General features: G+C 46.8%; 1 protein-coding gene across 1 annotated transcript in view; it reads left to right on the top strand.

Annotated features, from left to right (window-relative positions):
• SLC15A1 (solute carrier family 15 member 1) overlaps positions 1-24,072 on the top strand; it is a 50,713-nt gene that overhangs the window by 1,568 nt on the left and 25,073 nt on the right. The window contains exons 2-8 of the mRNA XM_028148935.2: positions 15,027-15,043; positions 15,675-15,756; positions 15,857-15,998; positions 16,919-17,038; positions 19,144-19,243; positions 19,478-19,568; positions 21,321-21,404. Coding sequence (XP_028004736.1) covers positions 15,027-15,043; positions 15,675-15,756; positions 15,857-15,998; positions 16,919-17,038; positions 19,144-19,243; positions 19,478-19,568; positions 21,321-21,404 — 636 coding nt within the window. The remainder of the gene's footprint in view (positions 1-15,026; positions 15,044-15,674; positions 15,757-15,856; positions 15,999-16,918; positions 17,039-19,143; positions 19,244-19,477; positions 19,569-21,320; positions 21,405-24,072) is intronic.

Genomic DNA, 24,072 nt, shown 5'->3' with positions numbered 1-24,072 from the left:
TCTGAGCGTTTGTTTCCATCTGTGGCTGGCTCATACCTGCGAAGCATCTGTTCTGCACTGCAACTTCCCTCAGAGTTCCAATCAGGACAGCTGATTGTTGGGGAATTAGCACAGCTTTGGAAGCGTAGCCCCAGTGAATTGACTCTTTCCAGTTTGCAAATCGGTCCTTAAGTGGGTGTGTGTTTTTTTTTGCAACTGAGTTTGGCGTAGCGTGTGAGTAGCTACAAAATGTTTACATGCAGACACCAGCTTACTCAAGTCCTAAATTTTCAATATCTGGGTTTAGTAAGGGAAACAGATCATTAGAAAATGTTTTTAGTAGAGAACTAGCAGTAACTTCCCCTCTTAAGAACAGACCTTTGGTGCTTAGATTACGCCAAGTGGTTTCAGATCCTGCGGTGACCGAAAGGGGAACAGCTGGAAGAGTTGGTGAGGGCCGCCCGAGGGAGAAAAGCAGGAAACGGTGCAGAGAAAAATGTTTGCTTTGAGCTGACTTCCTCTCCTGTCATTGGAACAAATTTTGGCGCCAGGTTCTTTCACTTGCCCTGGAAATGGAGAGGCAGGAGTTATGACCGAATAGGAAAGTGAGGGATGGAAGAGTCGGAACTGTACCCTTGAGGCATTAGTTAGACTTAGGAACACAAGCACAGGGATACACAAGAATAAACGGGATGGAAAGTTGCTTTGGGGGTGAGGACACATAGCTAAGCCTGGCTGCAGGATCTGGTTAGAATCTTAAACTGCCAACCAACCCTTTGTCAGCAAACCTTTCTTGGAAAGGGCCAGAGAGTCAATATTTTCGGCTTTGGGGAACCTTACAGTCTCCATGGCAACGACTCAACTCCTCCCTTGTCGTTCAAAGTATGTGAAGAAACAGGAGGAGCTGTGTTCTAATAAAACTTTATGGGCACAGAAATTTGAATTATATGTAATTTTCATGTGTCACAATATAGCCTTTAAAAACTGTTTCTTCATTATTTAAAAATGTAGAAACCATTCTTAGCTTGCAAGCCGTGCAAAACCAGATGGTGAGCCAGATTTGGCCTGTAAGCCATAGTGTGCCGACCCTTGCTTTAAAGCAGGGGTCCTCAAACTTTTTAAACAGGGTGCCAGTTCACTGTCCCTCAGAGAGAAGGAGGGGAGTCGGAGAGTGCGGCGCACATTCCACACATGCGCACTGCGCCCCGGGATGAGTGGCTGCTAAGCAGGACAGGCAGTGGCGGCAAAAACACCCGGCGGGCCGCATGTGGCCCGCGGGCCGTAGTTTGAGGACCCCTGCTTTAAAGTATGGATGTGCAGCCCTAGCTGGTTTGGCTCAGTGGATAGAGCCTCGGCCGGCAGACTGAAGGGTCCCAGGTTCGATTCCAGTCAAGGGCACATGCCCAGGTTGCAGGCTCAATCCCCAGTAGGGGGCGTGCAGGAGGCAGCCGATCAATGATTCTCATCATTGATGTTTCTATCTCTCTCTCCCTCTCCCTGCCTCTCTGAAATCAATAAAAACATATTTTAAAAAAATAAAGTATGGGTGTGCTGATCGGAGCTGAGGGTGGAGAGAGGGTCCGTTTCCCAAGGGCCGTCTTGTGCAGTCAGGTCTCAGGATGGCCGAGAACCTCTTAGGTGGCTGAGAGCCACCGCAGAGACATTTGTGGGCGTTGAGATGCTTTGATTGAAGATTTCGAATATTCGATCTCTCCTCTCACCCCACCCCATTTCCTTACCCAGAGTTCGAGTTGTTGCTATAGCAAATTACTTTGGTCTGAAAAACCATAGATCCTGCTCTCACTTGCTACATATTTGACTTGGAAAATTAAATATGAGGAGGACTCAAGTTCTACGAAGCAAGCTCCTGCCTCCCTCTCCCAGGGCCTCTAGGCTGATTTGAGAAATTCACTCACTTAATGAAGGATACTTTATTATGTTCCTGCCCCTCACATCCCCCACTCCACCCCCAACGTTTAGCCTCCTGCTGGCCTTGTATGGGATTCTGGTGAGTTTTGCAAGTGGGCCTCCTGCCTGAGCATAAAATGATGGACTAACCTGAAAGGTGCTGTGAACCTGGCCGTTTATAAATCCTTCCGCATTCTCTCCTCTTTCTAGAGGCTCTTGGGTAAACCAAAGAACAATGCTGAGATCATAGGGCAGCTGGCACTCCTACTACAGGTGGCACGTGTACAGCTAGAAACTGAGCTTGCTCCACACCAACGGTGGCCTTGGGCAGCGGTCCCTGGGGGACCTTCCTCCCAGACAGCACAAAGAGAGGACTGACATTGTTTCCTCCGTGCTGGTATGACTCTGTCAGTGGTTGGCAAACTGCAGCATGCATCAGGATCCCCTGAGTGAGGGCTTATTCAGACAGGTTGCCCGGCCTTATTCCTAGACTGTCTGCATCAGTAGGTCTAGGGCAGGGCTTCAGGGTTAGGTTTGCACAAGTTCCCAGGAGCTGCTGCTGGGCCAGGACCACACTTTGAGAATCACTGCTCTAAATGACAGGCTCTCCCCACATCCAAACATTGCCACTGTGCCCCCAAATGAAATCATGGCTCGTGCAGTCTGGCCCCTGGCTTGCCCAGGATGATCAAGTTTGGGGTAAATTAGCAGCTAGAATGTGAAAATTAGCTTGCAGAGGCTAAGAACATAGGGTAGAAAAGCATAGAAGTGATGAATCATGTGGCCCAGCAAAGGCTGCAGGGGCCAGGCCTACATCCCGTAAATATGTGTGCAGGTATTTAATTATCATGTGAAGGTATAAAATAGTCCTGCCTTGAAGAAACGCATATCCTCAGGGGTAGAAACCCCCTCACCCATACACATTTTTCTTTTTAAATATATTTTATTGATTTTCTTTACAGAGAGGAAGGGAGAGGGATAAAGAGTTTGAAAAATCGATGAGAGAGAAACATCGATCAGCTGCCTCCTGCACACCCCCTACTGGGGATGTGCCCACAACCAAGGTACATGCCCTTGACCAGAATTGAACCTGGGACCCTTCAGTCCGCAGGCCGATGCTCTATCCACTGAGCCAAACCGGTTAGGGCCCATACACTTTTTTCCACACTGTGTTATAGTTGAGGTGCATGATGTATCATAAGACCAGTGAAAGCAGCAGCTAATAGTGACTTGTCAGAGTTGGAGGATTTGCCACCTTAATACTAAATTTTTCCATGGTCCTTCATACCTTTGCACAATGTCCTGAGTGGAATTATTCAATTTTTGCTTTACGTGGATTTTTTGATGAATGATTTTCCTGCTGCCCTTTGAGTTTCTGAAGAGCAGGGAAGAGATGGAGAGGTTAGTCAATGGGCTAGCTGAGCTAGCAGGAAAGCTCACGAGTGAGAGGGGCGGTTGTCAGGGAATGAATGGAAGCGCGGGACTGGGACTCCACAGCCAGCTGTGTCCCCTCTCAGGGGAGCTCCAGGACACGGTTGCATCTTGATTTCATCCCTGGCAGGAGAGAAAGTAGGTAGGTGTCCCAGGTGAGCTGACAGGGAAATAAAAACAAGGGTGGAATCGGAGGGACATTCCACGTTCCACCGTGAGGATGGTGAAAGAAGGAGAGCAGTATTGTCAGCAGATGAGAACATTGACTCAGACTAGGGTTGCAACACAAAGAACCAGAGAATCATTGTTTCGCAACTTGGTGCCTTGGCTTCAGAGGCCAGAAATATATCACTGAGGAAGCCACGGGGTCGTCTCATGCGGTTGATGTGAACGGGGTTGTGTCCCGCGGGCCAGGCCATGCTTCTGCTCGCTGCCGAGACTGGGTACAAGTGCAGCCACAGCCCACAGGCAGCACAGAGCTAAAGGACGGTCTCCGCGGTCGGAAGTAACCACAGTCGCGGGGAAGGGATCGGATCTTCACAGATGCTCCTACAAAGAGAGGACGATTTCATTACTCCCGATTGGAAACCAGCCAAGGCCTCCCACTGGGCTGCTGAAAGGAGTCTGTCGTTGGGTGAGGGTGTGAAGTCATCAGTTACTGCGTGGGGCTTGTGAAACTGAGCACATGTCCAAAGGAAAATGTGGTTTGAGAACCAGACTTGAGATGGGAAAATTCACAAAATGTACTTCCATAGCGCAAGTCATTGAAAGCTCTCATGCCAAGCATTTAAAACTCCTACAATCTGCCTCCAGTGGGAAGATTTTGTTATATAAAAGCTATTCGGACGTATCAGGAGGTACATCTGAGATGTTCTGGGAGGAACAAATCTTTTTCTCAATTAGTCAACACGCATAAGCTCACATGGTGTGTTTCCTGAGGCTACTGTAAGAAATGTACCACAAACTGAGTGGTTTAAGATGATAGAAATGTATTCTCTCATAATTCTGAAGGTTGGAAGTCCAAAATCCAGGTGTTGGCAGGGCCGTGCTGGCTCTGAAAGCTCCAGGGGAGAATCAGTTCCCATGCCTTCCTCTTGGCTTCTGGGGCTGCTGCCCATCCTTGGCATTCCTTGGCTTGTAGATACACCACTCTGATCCCCGCCTCCATGGTCACCTGGCCGCCTTCTCCTGTCCGTGTGTCTTCACCTCGTCTCCCCTCCGTGCATATCTGCCTTCATATGCTGTCTTCTTAGGAGGACACCAGTCCTATTGGATTAAAGACCCACTCTACTCTGGTCATTTGCCTGAAATGACTGCATTTCAAATAAGGTCACGTTCTGAGATTCTGAGAAGGAAATGAGTTTTTTTGTGTGTTTTTTTTTTTTTGGGGGGGGCATCCTCTCCAACCCAGTACACATGGTAATAGAAAAGGTTCTTTCTGAAATACATGCATCACTTACACATAACTTTAGGTAGGAAACATTCTTAGTGTGTAAGGATGAGCGTATTATAGAAGCATCCTCAGCTCTGGGGCTACATTTGGTGACTGGTGTCTCCCCCAGCATGGCAGATAGACTTACCTGCTGATAGTTCTGATCCATCCTAAACAACAATCTGTTTAATAACATAGTAAGTGTGTGGAAAACACACCCCTCCCCCATGTGTAATAGTAGGTGAATCAGAAATGCTCACAGCAATGTCATAGACTCAGGTAATTAACCTCAAATTAATTCCAAAACTTAGGTGCATGCTCTGTTGGTATTGTGGTGTGCATCTGTGGATAAAGTTTCCAGGCAACACTTAGCTATGGATAATATTTAAACTTTGTTATAGCTTTTTCTTCTACGTATGCTCCTTTTAAACTTACAAGACTGGAAAAAGTTAGTCACCTAATACTTCCATGGAGAGTTGTTAGGTAATATGTAACAAAATTTAAAATATGCAAATGTTTCACCAGCATTCTGCTTCTAGAAATGTCTTATAGGAAAGACTCATGATAGGAAGGAGGCATGTGCAGTCTAAATATCAACTGGGGAGAAATGTACGTTCCGTGCATAGCTTTGCAGTCTAACTTCTCACTTACTGTGATCATAAAGCAAATTTTCTAGCCACGATTTCACATCTAAGAGTAAAAAAATCTTTGTCTCTAATATTTAGGTCTCCAACTTAATTGCCTCCAAAACAACCCCACAAAGGACCAAGAGATTGCTTCCTTTTGATTTAGTGGCACTTGCGTGTCTTGGTATTGTTTTCTCTGTCAATATACAATATTACCAGGGCGGCTACGAATTCCCTTGTCGGTTTTGTGTGCTGGGTGTGTGCAGTGGCTGTGGTGGGAGGGTGTTGTTCAGGAGGCTGACAGCTGCTCCCCTTCTGGTTCTGTTCTCTCATTCCCTTCAGAGCCGGCTCTGAGGATGTCTGGCTTCTCCTTGACCTGGGAATGGATTTGTTTATTCACTCCCAGCAGTCACAGCATTTAAAGGAAGCCTCGCTCGAAGTTCAGAATAAAGGATGTTCTTCTGAATAAAGGAATGTCCAGGTGTGGATAAGGGACTTAGCTTGGAGAGCAAGGGCTGCCTTCCTTACACCCATCTTGCTGAAGTAACTGAGGCAGAGCTTAAGCCTGGGTCTTTCTGTTTTGCATGACAGCTTATTGCATATTAACTCCTAGCACCCTCTAGCCTGGCTGCCCTTTCCCCGAATTGAGTATGTCCGAAGCCAGTTGGATCCTGAGGCCCGTGAGGACCATTTCTTTCTGAAAGAGAACAGAAATGGCGGTCAGTGATGCACATCTTTGGTTATGGAAGCAATGATAAAAGTCATAGTTATTTATAAAACTACTAGTAGCCCATTTGCACGAAGATTCGTGCAATAGACCTTCATTCACCTGGCTACCTGCACCAGTTTTCTGCCGGCACCGGGGACCCAGGCCTTGGCTGTGGCCACCGCCTTCTGCCTTCTTTCAGGGTCGGGGCTTGGCCCCGGGCGGTAGCCTTGGGCTCGGCCACACCCAACATCCCTGCTAGGGATCGCAGGAGCCGACCCCCAGTGATTTCCTGCGATCGGTGCAGGCTCCCCGCTGGTGCCCAAGGCCGGGAAAGCCTCGGGGGCTTTCCCGGCCTTGGGCTCGGCCGCACCCAGCGTCCCTGCTACCGATTGCAGGAGCCGACCCCCAGTGGTTTCCTGCTACAGATCGTAGGAGTCGACCCCCTGGTAGTTGCCTGCGATCCATGCAGGCTCCCTGCTAGTGCCCAAGGCTGGGAAAGCTGCAGAGGCTTTCCCGGCCTTGGGCTCCGCCACACCCCAACGTCCCTGCAATGGTTTCCTGGTGGGCGTGGTTGGCGGGCGTGGCATGGTTGGTGGGCATGGCTTGGGCGTAGCGAAGGTGCGGTCAATTTGCATATTTGTCTATTATAAGGTAAGATCAGAGGCGGCTATATGGGCCTCTAAGCCTATCACTTTGGACAATCCTGTGTAGAAATCTTTTTAAAAGGAGAACATCTAACCACAGCCATAGATTGAGCACTACAGGTGCTCTCTGGATGTTATAGGTTGAATTGTGCCTCCCCCCTCCAGCCCCCCAAATTCATGTGCTGAAGTTCTAGCCCCTGGTACCTCAGAACGTGACCTTGTTTGAAAATAAGGCCAGCGTAGATATAATCAGTTTAGATGAGGTCATTCGGGAGTAGGTGGGCCCGTAATCCAATGTGACTGGTGTCCTCATGAAAAGGGGAAATTTGGACACCAACACGCACACAGGAGAAGGCCCATGAGGATGAAGGCAGAGATGGGGCATGTTCCTCCATGTCAGAGAACATCAAAGATTGCCAGTAAGCCTCGGAAGCTAGGGAAGAGGCCTGGAATAGATTCTCCCTCACAGCCCTCGGGAGGAACCAGCCCTGCGCACACCTTGACCTTGGATTTCCAGCCTCGAGAACTGTGGGCCGATAAATTTCCATTGTTTTCAGCCACTCCGTTTGTGGTCCGTTGTTATGGCAGCCCCAGCAAACCCATGTGCCGACCAAGAGCTGCCTCCCTCAGTCCTGCCCAGTGGGCCCCAAGCTGAGGGACGAGGAGGGTTAAAGAAAGGCAAAGGCGTGGCTATCAGACACACGCAGGACAAGGCCAGGCAAGGCCTGGCTGATGGATGGCTATAGACACTCAAGGCAGTTTGTTACTCACACAGCAACGGAAGGCTGGGCAAAGGTGCCCCCTCGCTGTGGGCCCTGTTCCCACATGGCCTGCGTGGGTACAAGCAAGGTCACCAGTGCCCCAGAGCCCAGCCATTCCCTGCAGTGGCATCATGCCAAAGCCATTCAATAAAACCTGTGCTGTCCCGTTAGCACTGATTTCCCCACATTTCTAAAGTAGCTTCATGTTGTTGGGGTTTAGCTGACACTCTTAGTTCTCAGAGGACCGATCATTCATTTGCTTTCAGCCACGGTGCAGTAAGACAGCCCATGGCCGGATTCATGTGGCATTCTGATGACCATACACCAGTGTGTTCCCTGTTTATGTAGCTACTTGTTGATGTATCAAGGAAAAAATAGATTCTCTCATGGTGGGGAAGAAGGTGGTTGAGGAATTTCTATTTAAAAAAATTACACAATTGAAAGATGGGCAGTTAGAGGGGGGCCCAGGGCCAGGGATGCAGCCCTTGCTCCATTGCCAAGCAATGCATCCACCCGGGACACCTTTGCTTCTTGGCGTCAAGCCACTGTCCACTCGTCAGCCACACCTCCCAGGGCAGCAGCTGGCCTGCAACATCACAGTTCCCTAATGCCTAGAAAAGCGCCATATGGACTAGCAGGAACCCGGAGGGTGGGAAATGTGGCAGAACATTCACATAAGGGGGAAAGTCACCAAGTCAGGCAAGAAACAGCCTCAAGGAGAGCCACTGCAGAACCAAGGGCTGCTGACAAGCCCAGAACTGGTTCTTGAGTTAACCTGACTGCCGGTCTGGAAGAAAAAAAGCACATTTCTCCTCTTAATCGAAGCTGATCAAGTGTGTGTGTGTGTGTGTGTGTGTGTGTGTGTGTTTGGGGGAGGAGAGGGGCTGGAATCAAACCAAGTGTGCAGTACAAGCCACCCAAGCTCCTTCCTCTTCCCCCTGCCCCCCCCCCCACCCCCACCCCGTCACCTCGCCCCAGGTCAGCCACAGGTACGCCTCGGGCATATCCTGGTAGGCTCTTTTTGAAGTGGTGCACACTATTTTCTCCAAAAAAGAAAAATAGTATATGCAGCTCTGTAACCTTTTTCACAAATCAGAACAACTTGCTCTGTCAGGGGCAGTGGTAAAGAGGCTAAAGAGACCCAAGATGGGGAAGAGAGTATCTGGGAGCCCGAGGGGGCGGGTGGGGTGCTAACTGCCCTAATGGTGCAGACAGCTGTGAAGAGCCTGGCGTGGGGCAGGAAGTCCTGTGCCTTCCTCCGTGTGGGGTGCAGGAAGGCGGAAGGCAGGAGCCGAAGGGCTTCGCATGCTGTGCCGGGAGCAGCAGGTCTGACCCTGCAGGCAGCAGAGAGCCAGCCAGGCTAGAGCGCAGTCCTGAAAGGCTCCATCTCGGGAAGCTCAGGGGGGACAGGACACCGGAAAGTAAGACAAGACGGAGCCTCAGAAAGCAGGAAGGAATAGCAGAGTCACTTCAGGGGAGCTGATCACCAGTCACCACTTGGTGTGCACACCTTCGCATCAGGCCCTTTTCTTTATGCCCCAGTGTCACTCCAGAGCAGAGAGTCCTCCCACACCCCCAACCACAGCACATGGGGCGTCAGCAGGAGGGCTTGATAGCACACCCAGAGGCAGGCCCCGCCCTCAGAGTTTCTAATTAGGTAGGTCTGGGATGGACCTGAGAGTTTGCATTTCTGATGAGTTCCCAGGTATAGCTGCTGGTCCAGAGCCCCCACTCTGAGAACCACTGCCCTGGGGAATTAAAAATGATCCTTCAAGCCCTCCAGCTACCCAGGAGTCACACACTGTAGTCTGCCCGTCAGGAAAGCAGCTGGATTGAGAAGCTGCGCCTGCTGCTCTGGCTTGTACTTGAGAAGACTGGCTTTTCTCTGTCCTAATCTCCACGCCTGAAGTTCCCAGGGTGACATCAGAAGGACCTTCTGCTTTTGAATGTGAGCAACCCCGGAGGGGACCGCATCTTTCTTTGAGAGCCTTCTCACCCCGGCCAAGGCTCTCCTTGGAAAATTCTTGTCCATATTTTCATTTTAAGTCAATTCATTCCAAACATCCATCCATCCTACCCAGCGGTCTTCATGGCACTCAGTGAATAGCAAACCTCACGTAGACTCTGTCTGATAAATCAACTTGCAAAGAAGGCGTTAGCCTCTCTGGGTGAAGGGGTGGGGGTCCCGTGGTTAAGTGCTTTGAACAAAGCCGCGTGGCTCGGAAGAATGTCTCCACGCTGCGGTTCAGCCTCCCTGTTTCCCAGGCCCACGTCCTTCCTCCTATGAGCTACAGGGGCGATGTATCTAACAGAAACCACTCAGGCTGAGAGCGAGGCTATATTCTAGCAGAGGCCACTGCATTCTCTGGGCTCTCACACAACCTACTTTGTAAGGGACCTGCGTGGCCTAAAGCAGGGGTGGGGAACGTCCAGCCCCCGGGCTGTACAAGGCCCACAAAATCATCTGGTCCGGCCCTGCCAAGGCATTAGGGGTGAGTTAACTAATGTTTGACCACATACAGCAGGCTGATTTTTAGGCTGATCATTTGGTATGGCCCGAGAATGATGTTATAAATATCCAAATGGCTCTTGGCAGAAAAAAGGTTCCCCACCCCTGACCTAAAGGAACAACGATCAACCTATTTTAATCCTGGTTGATGGAACCATTTGCAGACCACTCCTGCTTGGCAGCAGCCCCGCATTAGAGATGGAGAGCGGAGAGTCGGTAACCTGCACAAGGTAGCAGCGCTCACACAGGTTCTGCCAAATGGCATCAACAAGGCAGTCGCCAGGTGTGGACTTCCAGGGCCCCAGGTAGAAAATGTAGCTGCGGGGGGGGAGGGGGGGGCAGTGTTACGAAAAGGGCATTCTGCCAACAAATAAAACTGCTAGGAAGTTTGAGTCTGGTTCTATGTAAATAGTGATTAAAAACCTGTTTACAAAGCTTAAGGCAAACCCATGTGTTATTTGCAATTGTTGTTGTTGTAACAAATCAGCACAAAGTTAGTGGCTTAAAATGACACAGATTGATTATCTCATGGTTGTGGAGGTCAGAAGCCGACATGGGTCTCACTGAGCTAAAACCAAGGCGTCAGCAGGGCCGAGTTCCCTCTGGAGGCCCCAGGGGAGAATCCATTTCCTTGTCTTTTTTAGCTCTAGAGGCTCCACATTCCTTGTCATGGTGGCCTGCCAGCAATGGTCATCACTCCGGCCTCTGCTTCCTTCCTCACATCTCCTTCTCTGACTCTTCCAAGGACCCTCATGATCGCACTGGGGCCACAGCCAGTCCAGGATGAACCCCCATTTCAAGGTCTTTAACGAGTCACATCTGCAAAGTCCCTTTGCCATGCAAGGTAACAGGGCCACAAGTTCAAGGGAGTAGAATATGGACAACTTGGGGGCACCACTACTCTGCCTACCACACCCTACAACTTCAGAAACATCGTCTCTAACACATCCAGCAACGCTTACAGCATTCCCTCCGTTTCATTCCTGGTACTGATAGGGAACACTTTTCTCCTCTCTTAGACTTTAGCAAAGTGCTTCATCCCTTCTCTTCCCAAGTCCAAGGGCTAGAAACTCACTCTTTACAGCCATCGTGGTGCTGAGGGTGTCCTTAATGTCTAGGTTACAAACCATAAGTTCATATTTCCATCCCTAAATGGTTCCAAATATGGAATGTGCTTTGTTAGACAGTAGGAAATACTCACCATAACGGAGAGATTTCATTAAGTAATGGGAAGTGATTAGGTGGTCTTTCTTGTTTTTTCCTGCTGTTCCCCCCAAGTCAGCAATCATAGAAATCTATCATGTACATTTATTTTATTCGATTCTTTAGCCGAAAGAAAGACAAAAGCACTGCTGGCCTAGAAACAAGAAGAACGGGCCTTGGCTAAGTGATTGCTCTGTGCCCGTGCTGACCAAGCGAGCTCATGGCGAGCCTGTTTTCCTCAGACCAGCAGTTAAATCCAGGTGACCCGTGAAGGATGCTACAAACATCAGACCACTCCGCTATGCCGATTCGATGCCGAGAACAGACACAATTGTACCCAAGTAAACAGACTCTTGTGACTGAGTTGAAATTTGAGTTCAGACTTGACTCACCCTACGCATGACGTCCACTTTCTAAGATAGCAATCCTGTTGACACAGGTGAATAAAGATTAAAAAAAAAAAAATGCTGACCGCAGTATCATATCCAGTAAACAGTGCTGAATTCTGCAGGCGAAGAGTTTGCCAACCTCTGCCCGGCAGTGCACACCTTTGGAATGCACACCTGCCAGAGATTGGAAAGCTTCCTGAGCGATGACTGGGGACTTAGATTTTCTCTTGCGGGACTTTAGAAATTTCATTTTCCATCATGTAGTTCTGGGTGCGAAGGTTGCAACAAGACCTAAGCTCTCTGATTGTTTTGGTCTTTTTTCTATAACACTATTTACGTTTGAAGTAAACAAAACCTTTGCCATTATTATTTAGCAGTAATCAGTGTTAAATAATATTTAGCAAAGTCTTTCCCTGAAAACCAAAATTCCGAGAAATCTGCAAAAGGAAGGATTGCAGGGAAGCCCCAGGCTCTCTCTGCTGAGTTTGGGTGTTCATGCCTCCCTCCTGCTTCCCTAGAGAAGGTTGGAGCCCATGTGGGTGTCACTGCCTGCTGGGCCTGGTCTGTGGGAGACAGTGGTAAGACCACATTATATGAAGCCTTAGTAGGCGGAGCATTGTACGGTCCTGCCACGTCCGCATATACTGTAAGTCCTCGAGCAGACCAGGCACCACTGCAATGAACTGGGCTCCGAATACCGCCATAGGGCTTTACAAAAGCACGGGTCCTTTCATTTCCCTGGGAGTGGCGCTCTCCCCAGTCCGGTGATAAAATCTGACTTGTGGGCTGTGTCAGGAACAAATGGCACACTCAAAATAGGAGCATTTGTTTAAAAAGACTGATTATGGGAACCAGACATGATAGTGCAGGAACCCGGAGTCCCGACCCCATTGCTACCACCCCTGGAAAGTGGTGCAAAACAGTGACCAAGCCCCGGAAGGAGAGAGCCACGTGGAAAGTGTCGACTTCAGAGGAGCGGTGTCGGTCACTTGAGGCCACAGCAGTCTCAGGTGACCTTTCTGGGAAGGAGCCAGGAAAAGGAACACCTGACCTTCTGATCTCCTGCAGGGGCTCCCCACCGGCCAAACCATATGGGGAATCGGGAGGACAAGGGGGGGACACTGATGAAATCTGTGCAGGTCAGCCTCATGGGCAGAGGGTGGCTAGCGGGCCTGGAGGGGCCAATGGAACTAGCGAGTGGCAGAGCCAGGATCTGAACATGGTGCTTGATGACCGATACCACTGGTTCTTTGGGGGACATATTCATTCCACAAATATTTAATATCCCCTCTGGAAAGCAGCGTGCGAGGTGCTGAGGATGCCTAGGTAGCAGCATCTCCTGCTGAATGCCGCGTCATGCCCTGGCTGGGGCTTTCACGCGGGGCACGCACAGCGGTCCTGTGAGGTGGGTGGCCTTACCTTCATCTGATAGGCAGCCTGTCCGAGGAAAGATGGCCTCACCCAAAGTCACAACTGGAAAGTAACAGGACAGAGATTCAATCACATGTCTGGCCCCATGCCCACATTCTTCACATGATGCCCCTCAAAGCAACCCATCCCCACAAGGAAGTCTAACTGGGGAGAAAAAACAGACTTTAGGATTGAGGAATCTCCTTCCAGAACTTTTATGGGCAAGAAGAGCTCGGAATTGGAGTCCCGTGAGACCAGACAGTTAATTGCCCTCCTTGGGACAAGGACTAAAATAGCATCACTGTTCTTACGTGGGCAAAAGTGAGGCCATCTGGTGTGCTGCCGTGCTGAGGTGGAGAAGTGCCAATGCCCACAGACAGCATGACCAGAATCGGGAAGTAAGGCCCTACCAGATGAGCGGGTGAAGGCCTGGAAGACCAGTGGGTCTGGGCCAAGAGCAGAGTTCCTCAGGCAGTTTTGTTTCTTGTGGGATGGGCCGTGGATTTGCACATAATGAAAATACAAGGTGGCAGATGGGAGAGGAAGGGCCCTGAACGGGGGAACCGTGTGAGAGCTTGCTGTGGGGAGGCTTGGTGGAGACTTCTGTGTGCTGAGCAGCTTCTATATTCAGTTCCTGCTCCAAACTGACACCAAAGGATCTGTCTGGGTCTCAGGGCCAGAGAAGTGGCAAAACTTATTTATGTAGATCAATCGGGCAACTCAACATCGCAGCTCACCTGTGGTTCTCAAAGTGGGGTCCCTGGACCTGAGTAGCAACATCACCTTAGAACTTGTTAGAAATGCAAACTCAGTGGGCCATCCCAGACCTACAGAGACAGCAACTCTGGGCGTGGGGTCCAGCAACCAGTTCTCATAAGCCCTCAGGGTCATGCTGAGGCACACTTCAGTTTGAGAACCACTGCTGGGGGGTCACTGATTCCTAATAGAGGAGGGGGGACTGCTCAGGGGTCCCTAAAAGCAAAGAACTCTAAGATGTGGTCAAAGGGGGCTGAGAGGAGGAGGGAGATGATTCCCCATGGAAAGGGGCCTAGCATGTGACAGACACAGACGTCTTTCTGTACAAACACTGGGCAATGCGTTAGTATAGAAAGAAGCTCGAGGAAATGTTAAGACTTGAGACAAGACTTTGGGTTAAATCTTGTCAAAATTCAGGGGAGACAGAGGAGCAGGGGCTGGGCAACGGGGATGAAGGGCACTAAGTTTAGAAGATGGTCAATGGCACGTGGTTTGTACCAACTCCCTTGGATTCTGACCCTTTGTCTTTTTGCTCTTCTAACAATGGGGCCTGCTCCGGTAGGTATTGGAAAAGTGGAGATGGACAGCACATGATTCCTCCGCTAAAGTGGAGGCAGAAATATAAGCTGTTATTGCATTGTGGCAGCATAGGAGGTCAGAGAAGGCTCCATGAAGGGAAGGAGGGCATACAAGGAGCATTCCTGGCAAAGGATTTGCTGTTTTATGCATGAAGGACTTTGGGTGGGTACACACGGGTTCAGTGAGCAGATGGTTGGGTATTGTGGGAGCCCTCTCTGCCTGGGGAAGGGGCTGGAAGGAGGGTGGGCCCAGGTAACAAGAATGCTGGTTGAACCCTCACTGTGTTTTAAGTGCCCTTAAGCATTTTATATTTCCATTATTTAATCCTCACCAAATCTGCTGACCTTGTGAGATAGTAAAGAACATGCTAAACGTCTGGATTTCATCCTGTGGGCAGTGGGCAGCCTTTGAAGTGTTTTAAGGAGGAAATGGGTTTGGCACTATTCTCTGTGCCTCTGGTTCTCTACTCTGACCCACAGGAGAGTTGTCTGGAGCTAAGTAAGAGCAGATGCAGCTGCCAGGCCCGACTCTGGACAAGGGGCGTGGCTAGGGCTGGGATCCTGGAGGTGGCTGCAGGGGTCTGGGCAACACATCTGACTGTCAGGAAAAGTCACAGGGGCTGAGTTTAGACTCAGCAGAAAGCATTTTAATTATTTGACTTTAACAGTGGCATTTTTGTTTTTCTTTCAGGAACGTCCAAATCATATGTAAGTATCCCTTTTTCTTTTCTGTGTCGCTTCACCTTATAGACTCTAGTCTGTTTTGCTCCAAAATGTTCACATTTGTGCTTCATTCACATAACAAATGTGTGTCGTGCATCTATCATTCATGAGAGGGCAGTCCTGAGTTTCTATGAGACGTTCCTGCTCTTTAGGAAATGCTTTGTGAAGCCCTTCTCAGGCTAACAAAACTAGACGCTTCATTTCATCGTTGTCTCTGTGTGGAGTGTAAGGGAATAAAAAAAAATTTAATTCTGCCGAAACTGGTTTGGCTCAGTGGATAGAGCGTCGGCCTGCGGACTCAAGGGTCCCAGGTTCGATTCCGATCAAGGGCATGTACCTTGGTTGCGGGCACACCCCCAGTAGGGGGTGTGCAAGAGGCAGCTGATTGATGTTTCTCTCTCATCGATGTTTCTAACTCTCTATCCCTCTCTCTTCCTCTCTGTAAAAAATCAATAAAATATATTTTAAAAAAATTTAATTCTAAGAGTCTACCTCTGGATAGTCACTGACAACTGACTAAATAGGCACAGGTTACTTTTCATGCCATTGGCACTCATTTGTGAAAATGGGCCAGCAAGGAGCATATTTTAACCCTGGACTGTTGTTGTTTTGTCAGAGTTGCTTTGGTTACCCCCTGAGCATCTTCTTCATCGTGATCAATGAGTTCTGCGAAAGGTTTTCCTACTATGGCATGAAAGGTAACTATTTTCGACACCCACCCCCTTGCGTGCAGAGCGTCAGTTGCCGCGGCCACTCCTAACTGTGCTTTCCCTCCCCTGCCCTGTCTGCTGCGGAAAGCACTCCTGATCCTGTACTTCACACGGTTCTTTAAATGGGACGACAACCTGTCCACCGCCATCTACCACACCTTCGTGGCTCTCTGCTACCTGACGCCCATTCTCGGCGCTCTCATCGCCGACTCCTGGCTGGGAAAATTCTCGTGAGTAGTTGCGACTCCCTTGTTCCCAGGCAAGCCAAAAAGTAATTATTAGCTTAGAGGTTTGAGATGATGGGTTCTGGTAGCAAAGAATCGGAAACCTAAAACTCTTGGGAGAGCATGCTAGACCCTGTTTCTGCTCCTCAGCGTCCCCCCAGAGCGTGGCACAGTGCCTGGCATTCAGCAGTGAGTGCAAGTGGCGTTTGTAGGTTCTCCTGTCCTCCTTCAAGCAGCAGTAACATCTTTGTCTCATCTTGAAATAGTAGCAGGGATACCATCGCTCATTAATGATGTGGGAAGCATTGAGTTAAGGGCAGGGAGAACAAAGAAGCTCCCCAACCGATGTCCCAGCTGCCAAAAGGCTCACACTGCTCCATGGACAGAGAGGGCACGGGGCACCCACCCAGCCCTTGGTCAAGTGCACTCGAGAGGGGGTTATCAGGAAGTCCCCAGGACTTAATCAGCAGAGAAGTGAAGGCTCTGCCAGGCCAAGGCACGGTGTGGACAGAAGCAGGAAAATTCACTCTCTCAAATTAACTCAATACACAAACAAGCAGTGGTCCACTCCTGGCCGAATGTTGTTACCAGGCACTAGGTACGTATCTCTCATTGTCTAAAGAGACAAGTACCGATTTCGGTAGTTAGGTAAAATGAAACACTGCTTCTTTCAAAGAGCTCGAAGATAAAATGCATCTCCCCCCTTGCTCCAGCTCCTCTGGGCAAGTCTTTGCTCTGTGCTTGCAGGCTGGGCAACAAGTTCTTCAGCAGGTTGCCTTCCTAAGAGTTACTGATTTTACTCAATTTGAGAAACAAGTATATTCATGACCGGGCTCTCGAAAGTTTGAAGCCGGGGGCCCTTTTGTGGTGGAGTAGGAAGCGGATTGTACAATTAACTTGGGTTTTCTTAACCCCTCTATACACAGGACCATCGTGTCACTCTCCATCGTCTACACAATTGGGCAGGCAGTCACCGCAGTAAGCTCCATTCACGACCTCTCAGACTTCGACCACAATGGGACCCCCGACAATCTTCCTTTACATGTGTGAGTTATGCTACCTGCTGCCCTTCCCCCTCCCACTGGTTGCTTCTTTGGTGCTCCAGTTTTTCACCTTGAACTTCACCGTAGTGTAAGGAGGGCTTTACAGCGATATAGAGAACGCCGTTTAATTGACTTAAGTGTTGGGTCTTCATTACGTTGCCATCCTAACAGTTGTCTGGAGTCATTGCTCACTTGAAGGCTTGTTGTCTGGGGTACATGTCACGTGGTGCGTGGTCAGTGCACGGGATACTTACTAGTATGTTAATCATCATGTTCCCTGGAGGGACAGACGTTACTGCCACTGATCTTGATCCTCAATTGGACCGGGTTTCCTCAAGACTCTGTACCTTTGGTTTTCTGTCTTGTACTACACTTTTGCTGAGTTCCCATTAACTCGGTTTCATAAGTATTTGTTCGAGCCGTATGTTCTGCGTCCTTGATGGACGTTGGCATTGACGCTGCCATTAACAAGTGCTCCTCTGTGAGATTGAGTTCCCTTCACTGCAGTCTGGTCTAGTAGACAAGTTACCAAGATTTATTTTGTTTCCTGTTCGTGTGCTTCGGTTCCTTGATCTCTAAGCAAACCATCTTATCGGCTGGGAAAATATAACTGAACTGTCCCTCTCTCCCTCTCCTTTCCTCTCTAAAAATCAATAAAAATATATTTTTCAAAAGAGAAATAAATTTGAATTCCTATCTGCAGCCCCCGAGTTTCTGGTTTGTTCATCAGTCAGATTGCTGTCCAGACGAGGTCCTTTGTTGTAACACCCGGGGTGCCCACAGGAAACTGTGCTGGTCGCGGGCAGTGGCTATAAGCTCAGTCTGGCAGCTCAGACTTCCAGTGTCTGACCCCCAGCCCTTCCACAGAGCAGCTGTAAGGCTTGGGGCAACTTATCTTCTCCACGCCTCAATTTCCTAATCTACAATATTGATTAAGAACATGGACTTTGTGGGTTCAAATTCTGGCTGTGCTCCTCACTAGTTGTTTCTTAACCTCTGTGCCTAGGTTTCCTCATTTGTGATAGCACCTGCCCACGATAGTAAGCTCCATTCACGACCTTACGATAGGACTGTGTGTGTTCATCCAGATGGAGCACCTGGAGCACTGCCTGGCAAGTGACAAGTGCTCAGGAAAGCTTAGCTACTTTCCTTGCTCATGGAGCTCCTATTAGAGCACACCCACAATCCTCACAAGAGTGCTGGGTGTGTTATAGGCAACTGCCATGTTTTGTTGTCTTTTAAAATGCTTAGAGTGGCAGCACTTAAGTTCTTAAGAAGCAAACAATGAAAGAGGTGCTTCAACCAGCTAATTCAGGAAGATGAATGAGATTTTTTTAAAGAATTCTTTCTATGCGTAGTAGTTCTAGATTTTGTTTCAGAAAACACTTTTTAGCACTTTAATGCAACATAGCAATCAAGAGATATGAAAAAACACACACATAAAACCTAAAATTTGTAGTATCTGCTATCATTTAACAAAACTACAAATGAGGGTTGGCAAATTCTATGAGTGATTTTCTTTTAATTCAGAAAGTAAAACACTTACAGATAACTTGGATAATGCAAAAGTAAATGATCCTTAATCCCTTCTAATTATTATAAATAATCTTTTTTAATATTGTAAAAGATTATAATAAACATTTTGCTTTACTTTCCAGTCTTCTGTAAACAAGTTAAGATCATACTAACTAACCTGATATTCTGCTTTGCCATTAAATCATGTTTTCTAATGTCTTTTAATGACTGGTATGAGTCTATTAAGATTATACAGAGACAATGCTTAAACATTTCACTTACCTATTCTTTTATTGAAAATGATAATGCTGCAGAAGAACCCCATACAAAAATCCTTGTTCAGTATTCAAGCTATTGCTTTAAATTTTCTAGCTAGTAAGTTATTAGATAACGGACTACACATGAAGGCCCATGAGATCAAGTCCCCGTCACCTGTTAAGACGGCATTCCTGCGCATTATCTTCTCATAGAGGTTGCTGTCCCTTCTCTGTGCTTACCGCTGCACCTGTTCTGCTGAGGAAAACTAAGAAACAGGAGGTTCCTGCTTTTAAAATCTCACATTTCAGCAATGCCCCACCCCCTTCTTCCTGTAGGGCGCTGTCCATGATCGGCCTGGGCCTGATAGCTCTCGGTACTGGAGGAATCAAGCCCTGTGTGTCTGCATTTGGTGGAGATCAGTTTGAAGAGGGCCAGGTAAGAGCACGTGCCTTCACAGAAACCACATAAATGGACTCTAAACTTCCAGGAATCAAATTCCACCGACACTAGGTCTGCGCACCACTGGATTCTTTTCAAGTAGACTTGAAAGTGAGATACTGACCAAAACTAAGTTCAAAGCAAGGTCAGATGATCAGCTATATAATCAGGTTCGATCAGTTGTTACATAGCCAGCTTCATTATACTTTAATTTTATCCTTCTTATTATAGGAAAAACAAAGAAACCGATTCTTTTCCATCTTTTATTTGGCCATTAATGCTGGAAGTTTGATATCTACTATCGTCACTCCCATTCTCAGAGGTAAAATACATCAGGGCGGGGGGGGGGGGGGCGGCCTTCTGTTTGTTTGTTTTTTAATTGTGGGGAGAAAATCACGTGGAAAGTTTGTCCTTGCTTTGCTTGTTTTGTCCTCTGCTCCTCCATTATAATTCAGCCACCAGACACGTAACAGAGTACACATTGAAATCCAGAGTATGGGCTTCTTTTCCTTCCAGTTGTATCTCCTCTTCAGTCTTATTAGAATCCCTTATCCCAATGACCACTGGAGGGTCTGTAGCATCCTTAGCACAGCAGTCCCTTTTTCTAAATGGTCACTAACGCAAAGTCCTTATTCATATGAGAGATAAGACAGTAGAAGCTCTGAAAAACACATTTTTACTGTCCAGCTTTGCTCCCGGGTAATGTTCAGTGAGTTAGGGAGAATTTTGTGGGCAAGGTTTTATTCTTTACTTTCCTATCATCTCAGATATTTCAAAAAGAACTGCCCAAGAGAGAGAAGATAGCAACTAGCAACAGCACTCAGATCTTTGTGCTTGCTAAGGATCCATTGAGAGTTTGTAGATTTCCCACATTGAAGGGAATATTTTGGGTCAAATTAGACCATGGGATCAGATTAAATTGTTTAATAAAATATTTTGTGGGGGTTTCTGTGTTTCTGCATAGACTAGTAGTTTGGAGATGATACTTAAAACACGTTCCAACTTGTTTTGTATAAAAATTTAGTAGTTTTTATTCTTATGTTATGTTTCTTCACCTCCCCACCTTCCCATCTACTAGAATATCTACTATGCATGTGGTGCATCAGAGAATGTGTTACAGGATAACTTCTTTAAAGGTGAAATCATGATTCTCACCACAAATATGAAATGAGCATGTGACAACGATTTTATATAACTTAATAATTAATGAGGAAACTAGAAAGCTACCAGTCAGTGCCAATAGGGATTTGACTAACAGGTTATTTATATTCTTTTTCAGGGAGGGAATTTATTTTGCTTTGCCATGAACAGAAGTCATTGCATGTTTTCTACTAGTTAACTTCTTTCTCTACAGAGCTGTGAAATAGCTAGTCAAAGACCAAGTTAAAACCCCTTTAGGATCAGATTCCTGGAGGCTCCAGCATTCCATTAAAAGGACTTCCAGAATTTTCTTGTTGCTCCTTCCATTGTCTTAATTTTTTGTATGCCAATCCTAGGATTTGAGAGCTAGCAAAGTCTGGCCTCTCGGCCCAATCCAGAAATGTAGAGAAGATTATCCATTTGTGTGCTGTCTATGGCTGCTTTCACAGAAGCAGGCTTGAGTCATTGGGACAAAGATTGAATAGTCCACAAAGCCTGAAAGATTTGCTCTCTGGCTCTTCACAGAAAAGTCTGTTGACCCCTGCCCTGTGTCATCTAAGTATTTTCAAATTAGCATGAATTCAGGGACATACAAGATTAATTTTCCAAGCCACTTTTGATTTTATTTACTGAGTATTCAGGTCATTTTTATCTCCCCCACTAAGAAAACCCACTGAATGTAAGAACTGATTTTGGCTTGACCAGGATCAGACATCTACATAGGGGCTGAGGTTACACTTGTCTCCATCTCCTGCTCGTTCTGCTACAAAGCTGCTTTTCTCCTCTGACACTGACATCAGTGAGGCAAATGGATATGTCTAAAATATTAAGTGAAGAACAATACGTAATAACCAGTTAAGGATTGTTAGAAAATGGTAACTATATGGGCATTACCAATGCCATAATGAATTTTAATCTGGTAATTTCTCCCCAGTTCAAGAATGCGGGATTCACAGTAAGCAAGCTTGTTACCCACTGGCGTTTGGGGTTCCTGCTGCTCTCATGGCCGTTGCTCTGCGTAAGTAGAATCAGTTGAATTAATTCAACCCTATGATCAGATCGTCTTTACTTAATCACTGTGACCACTTTTTTTAAAGTCCTGTAACAAATTGTAATGGTAAATAGTATGAAGACTTGCCAACCCATGCTAAACATGCTCTGAGAAGTCAAAGAATGTAGAGTTGGCATTTTTTCAGAAAGAATAAGATTAAAAAAAAGTGTTTACAGGAAAAGGGATCAACTGAGTTGGACATCTAAACATTTGATACTATTTAGGGAGATTGAGATGAAGATGGCAAATCTGCTGGACTAGCTGAACCCATAGCTGAAGGCTTTCCTTCTTATCAACATGTGCTCATCTACAACTTGAAGACATGACAACCTGGTCCAGTTGTTTAAATACTTCCAATTCCATCTAGATTCCCATAGTGTAGCATCTCAAAATGTTTCTACTAGAATATCTCCCCTCTAGGATGAATATATGTGTGCTAGACACATTCATTCACACATGAGCTCTTGGCACTGGCTTTTTAGGAAGTGTGAAGAGATTTCTACATGGGATAGTTTGGCTTGAGAGATGGTGGGGGTCTTCGTTTCCTAGGACTGCCATAACAAAATACCACAGACTGAGTGGCTTTACCAACAGAAATGTATTCATTGTCTCATAGTTCTGGAGGCTGGGAGTGTCAGAAGGGTCATGCTCCCACGTAAGGCCCTGGGGAGGGTCTCTTCTGGCCTCTCTCCCTCTCGTGGTACCCTGGCTTGTGGCAACAGAATGTCAGTCTGCCCATGGCCTTCCCTCTGTGTGTACATCTGTGTCCAAATGTCCCCTTTTTGTAGGGATACCTGTCATATTGGAGTAGGGCCACCATAATGACCTCACCTTACCTTGATTGTCTGCAATGATTTTATTTCCAAATAAGTCATATTCTGAGGTCCTGGGGATGAGGACTTCAACATCTTTGGGTACAAGAAGGAAACAGAGCCCAATTGCCATCTCAAGCTCAGAATTCTCCCCTTTATATATGTCCATTTTCTTCCATAATTGTTTAATTACTGCCACACTCCCCTAAAAGGCTCATGTATCCTTTTTCTCTCTAATTCTGAGTGAGGAAATGGAGATAGAGAGAACTTCAGAAACTGTTGTTTTAGGCTGGACACTATATTAAGTTGTCATTAGGTAAATTTTCATTTAGTCCGTATGAGTCATTCTTACATCAAAGATTATGCTTTTTCTTGTGGAGGAATTGAGAACAAGCCAAATCCTATGTATCAACACTCTCTCTAGAAGTTTCTATCTGCAGCAATCTTATGTTTGAATTAGGCTTCAGTTAATCAGAAGCTTAAATATTAAAATATTAGCTAATTTAAAAATGTACTGGCCTGGCCAGTGTGGCTCAGTGATTGAGCATCGACCTATGAACCAGGAGTTCAGTTGGGATTCCCATCAGAGCTCAAGCCCGGGTTGCAGGCTCAATCCCCAATAAGGGGACTGATGTTTCTATCTCTCTCCCTCTCCTTTCCTCTTTGAAATCAATGAAAAATATATTTTAAAAAAGTGTAGACTTAGTCTGTTGCGCATCTCTTCCATCCATGTTTGATTAAGGGCAATTGGCATTGGGTTAGACTACAAGTAAACTCATCTTTCTTTAATTATAAAGAACATCTATAATAAGGCACATAGTTGGAGATAATGCTTGAGAGTTGGCACCTATCAAAATCTTAGGCCCTCTCTTAATGGAGGGAAAAAAGTCTAATTCAGATGATCAATTAGTGTTATAAAAAATTTTTAATTCTGGTATTGGATAATCAGAAATCCTAGTATAAGGATTGTGTTTTCAGAGTTTCTTCCAGAAATGCTTTTTTTCCCTGCGTTATTTTTACAATATGTCTTTCCTAAGAGTTGCTTCATTGTAAAAGTGCTTTTACTTGTGTAAAACTGGAGCTGCAGATGTAAATAATTGTAACTGTGATTCTGTACCATGACCACAGAATAAATTCTGTTAACGTGAGTAAGTAAAAGTTCCAACAGATAGTCCTTATTTCTTTCTGATGATTAAAAGAAGAACTTACCCGGCCAGTGTAGCTCAGTGGTTGAGGGTGGCCCTATGAACCAGGAGGTCCTGGCTTGATTCCCAGTCAGGGCCCATGCCTGGGTTGCGGGCTCAATCCTCAGTAGGGGCCATGCAGGCGGCAACCAATCAATGCTTCTCTCTCATCATTAATGTTTCTGTCTCTCTCTCTCCCTTCCTCTCAGAAATCAATAAAACAATATTTTTTTTAAAAAAAGAACTCTGTCTTATCATTGCAACTGAAAAATTAAAGCTGATTTTGTTTTTGTAGAGTAATACATTAACCTAATATGTAAAAGCACTTATTTCTTTGTCTCCCTTTACATAGTGATAGAACTTGGGCCTAAATAGCTGAACTAAGAAATGTGTCACTTTATAAGTCTTTGAGCGGCCCCAAGTTTGGGGAATTAGATAGTAGTAGACTTCACTGTTGGTGTGTGAAACACAGATATAACAGTACTCAGAAGCTCCTGGGCTTGTTAGAATCAAAAGCACTTTCTTCACTGGGAGGGAGGGAGGTACCCCCATTCTATGAGTAACCCTGGTGTGTCCAAAACAAGGTTATAACTCAAATAAAAGCACATCTTCTGGGTCCCAGGTAGTTCTGACAGCACC

Source organism: Eptesicus fuscus, chromosome 8 (genome assembly GCF_027574615.1).
Source record: "Eptesicus fuscus isolate TK198812 chromosome 8, DD_ASM_mEF_20220401, whole genome shotgun sequence".
Classification (NCBI taxonomy): Eukaryota; Metazoa; Chordata; class Mammalia; order Chiroptera; family Vespertilionidae; genus Eptesicus; species Eptesicus fuscus.
The sequence above is the reverse complement of the archived record's forward strand: the minus strand, read 5'-3'. Positions and strand labels throughout refer to the sequence as shown.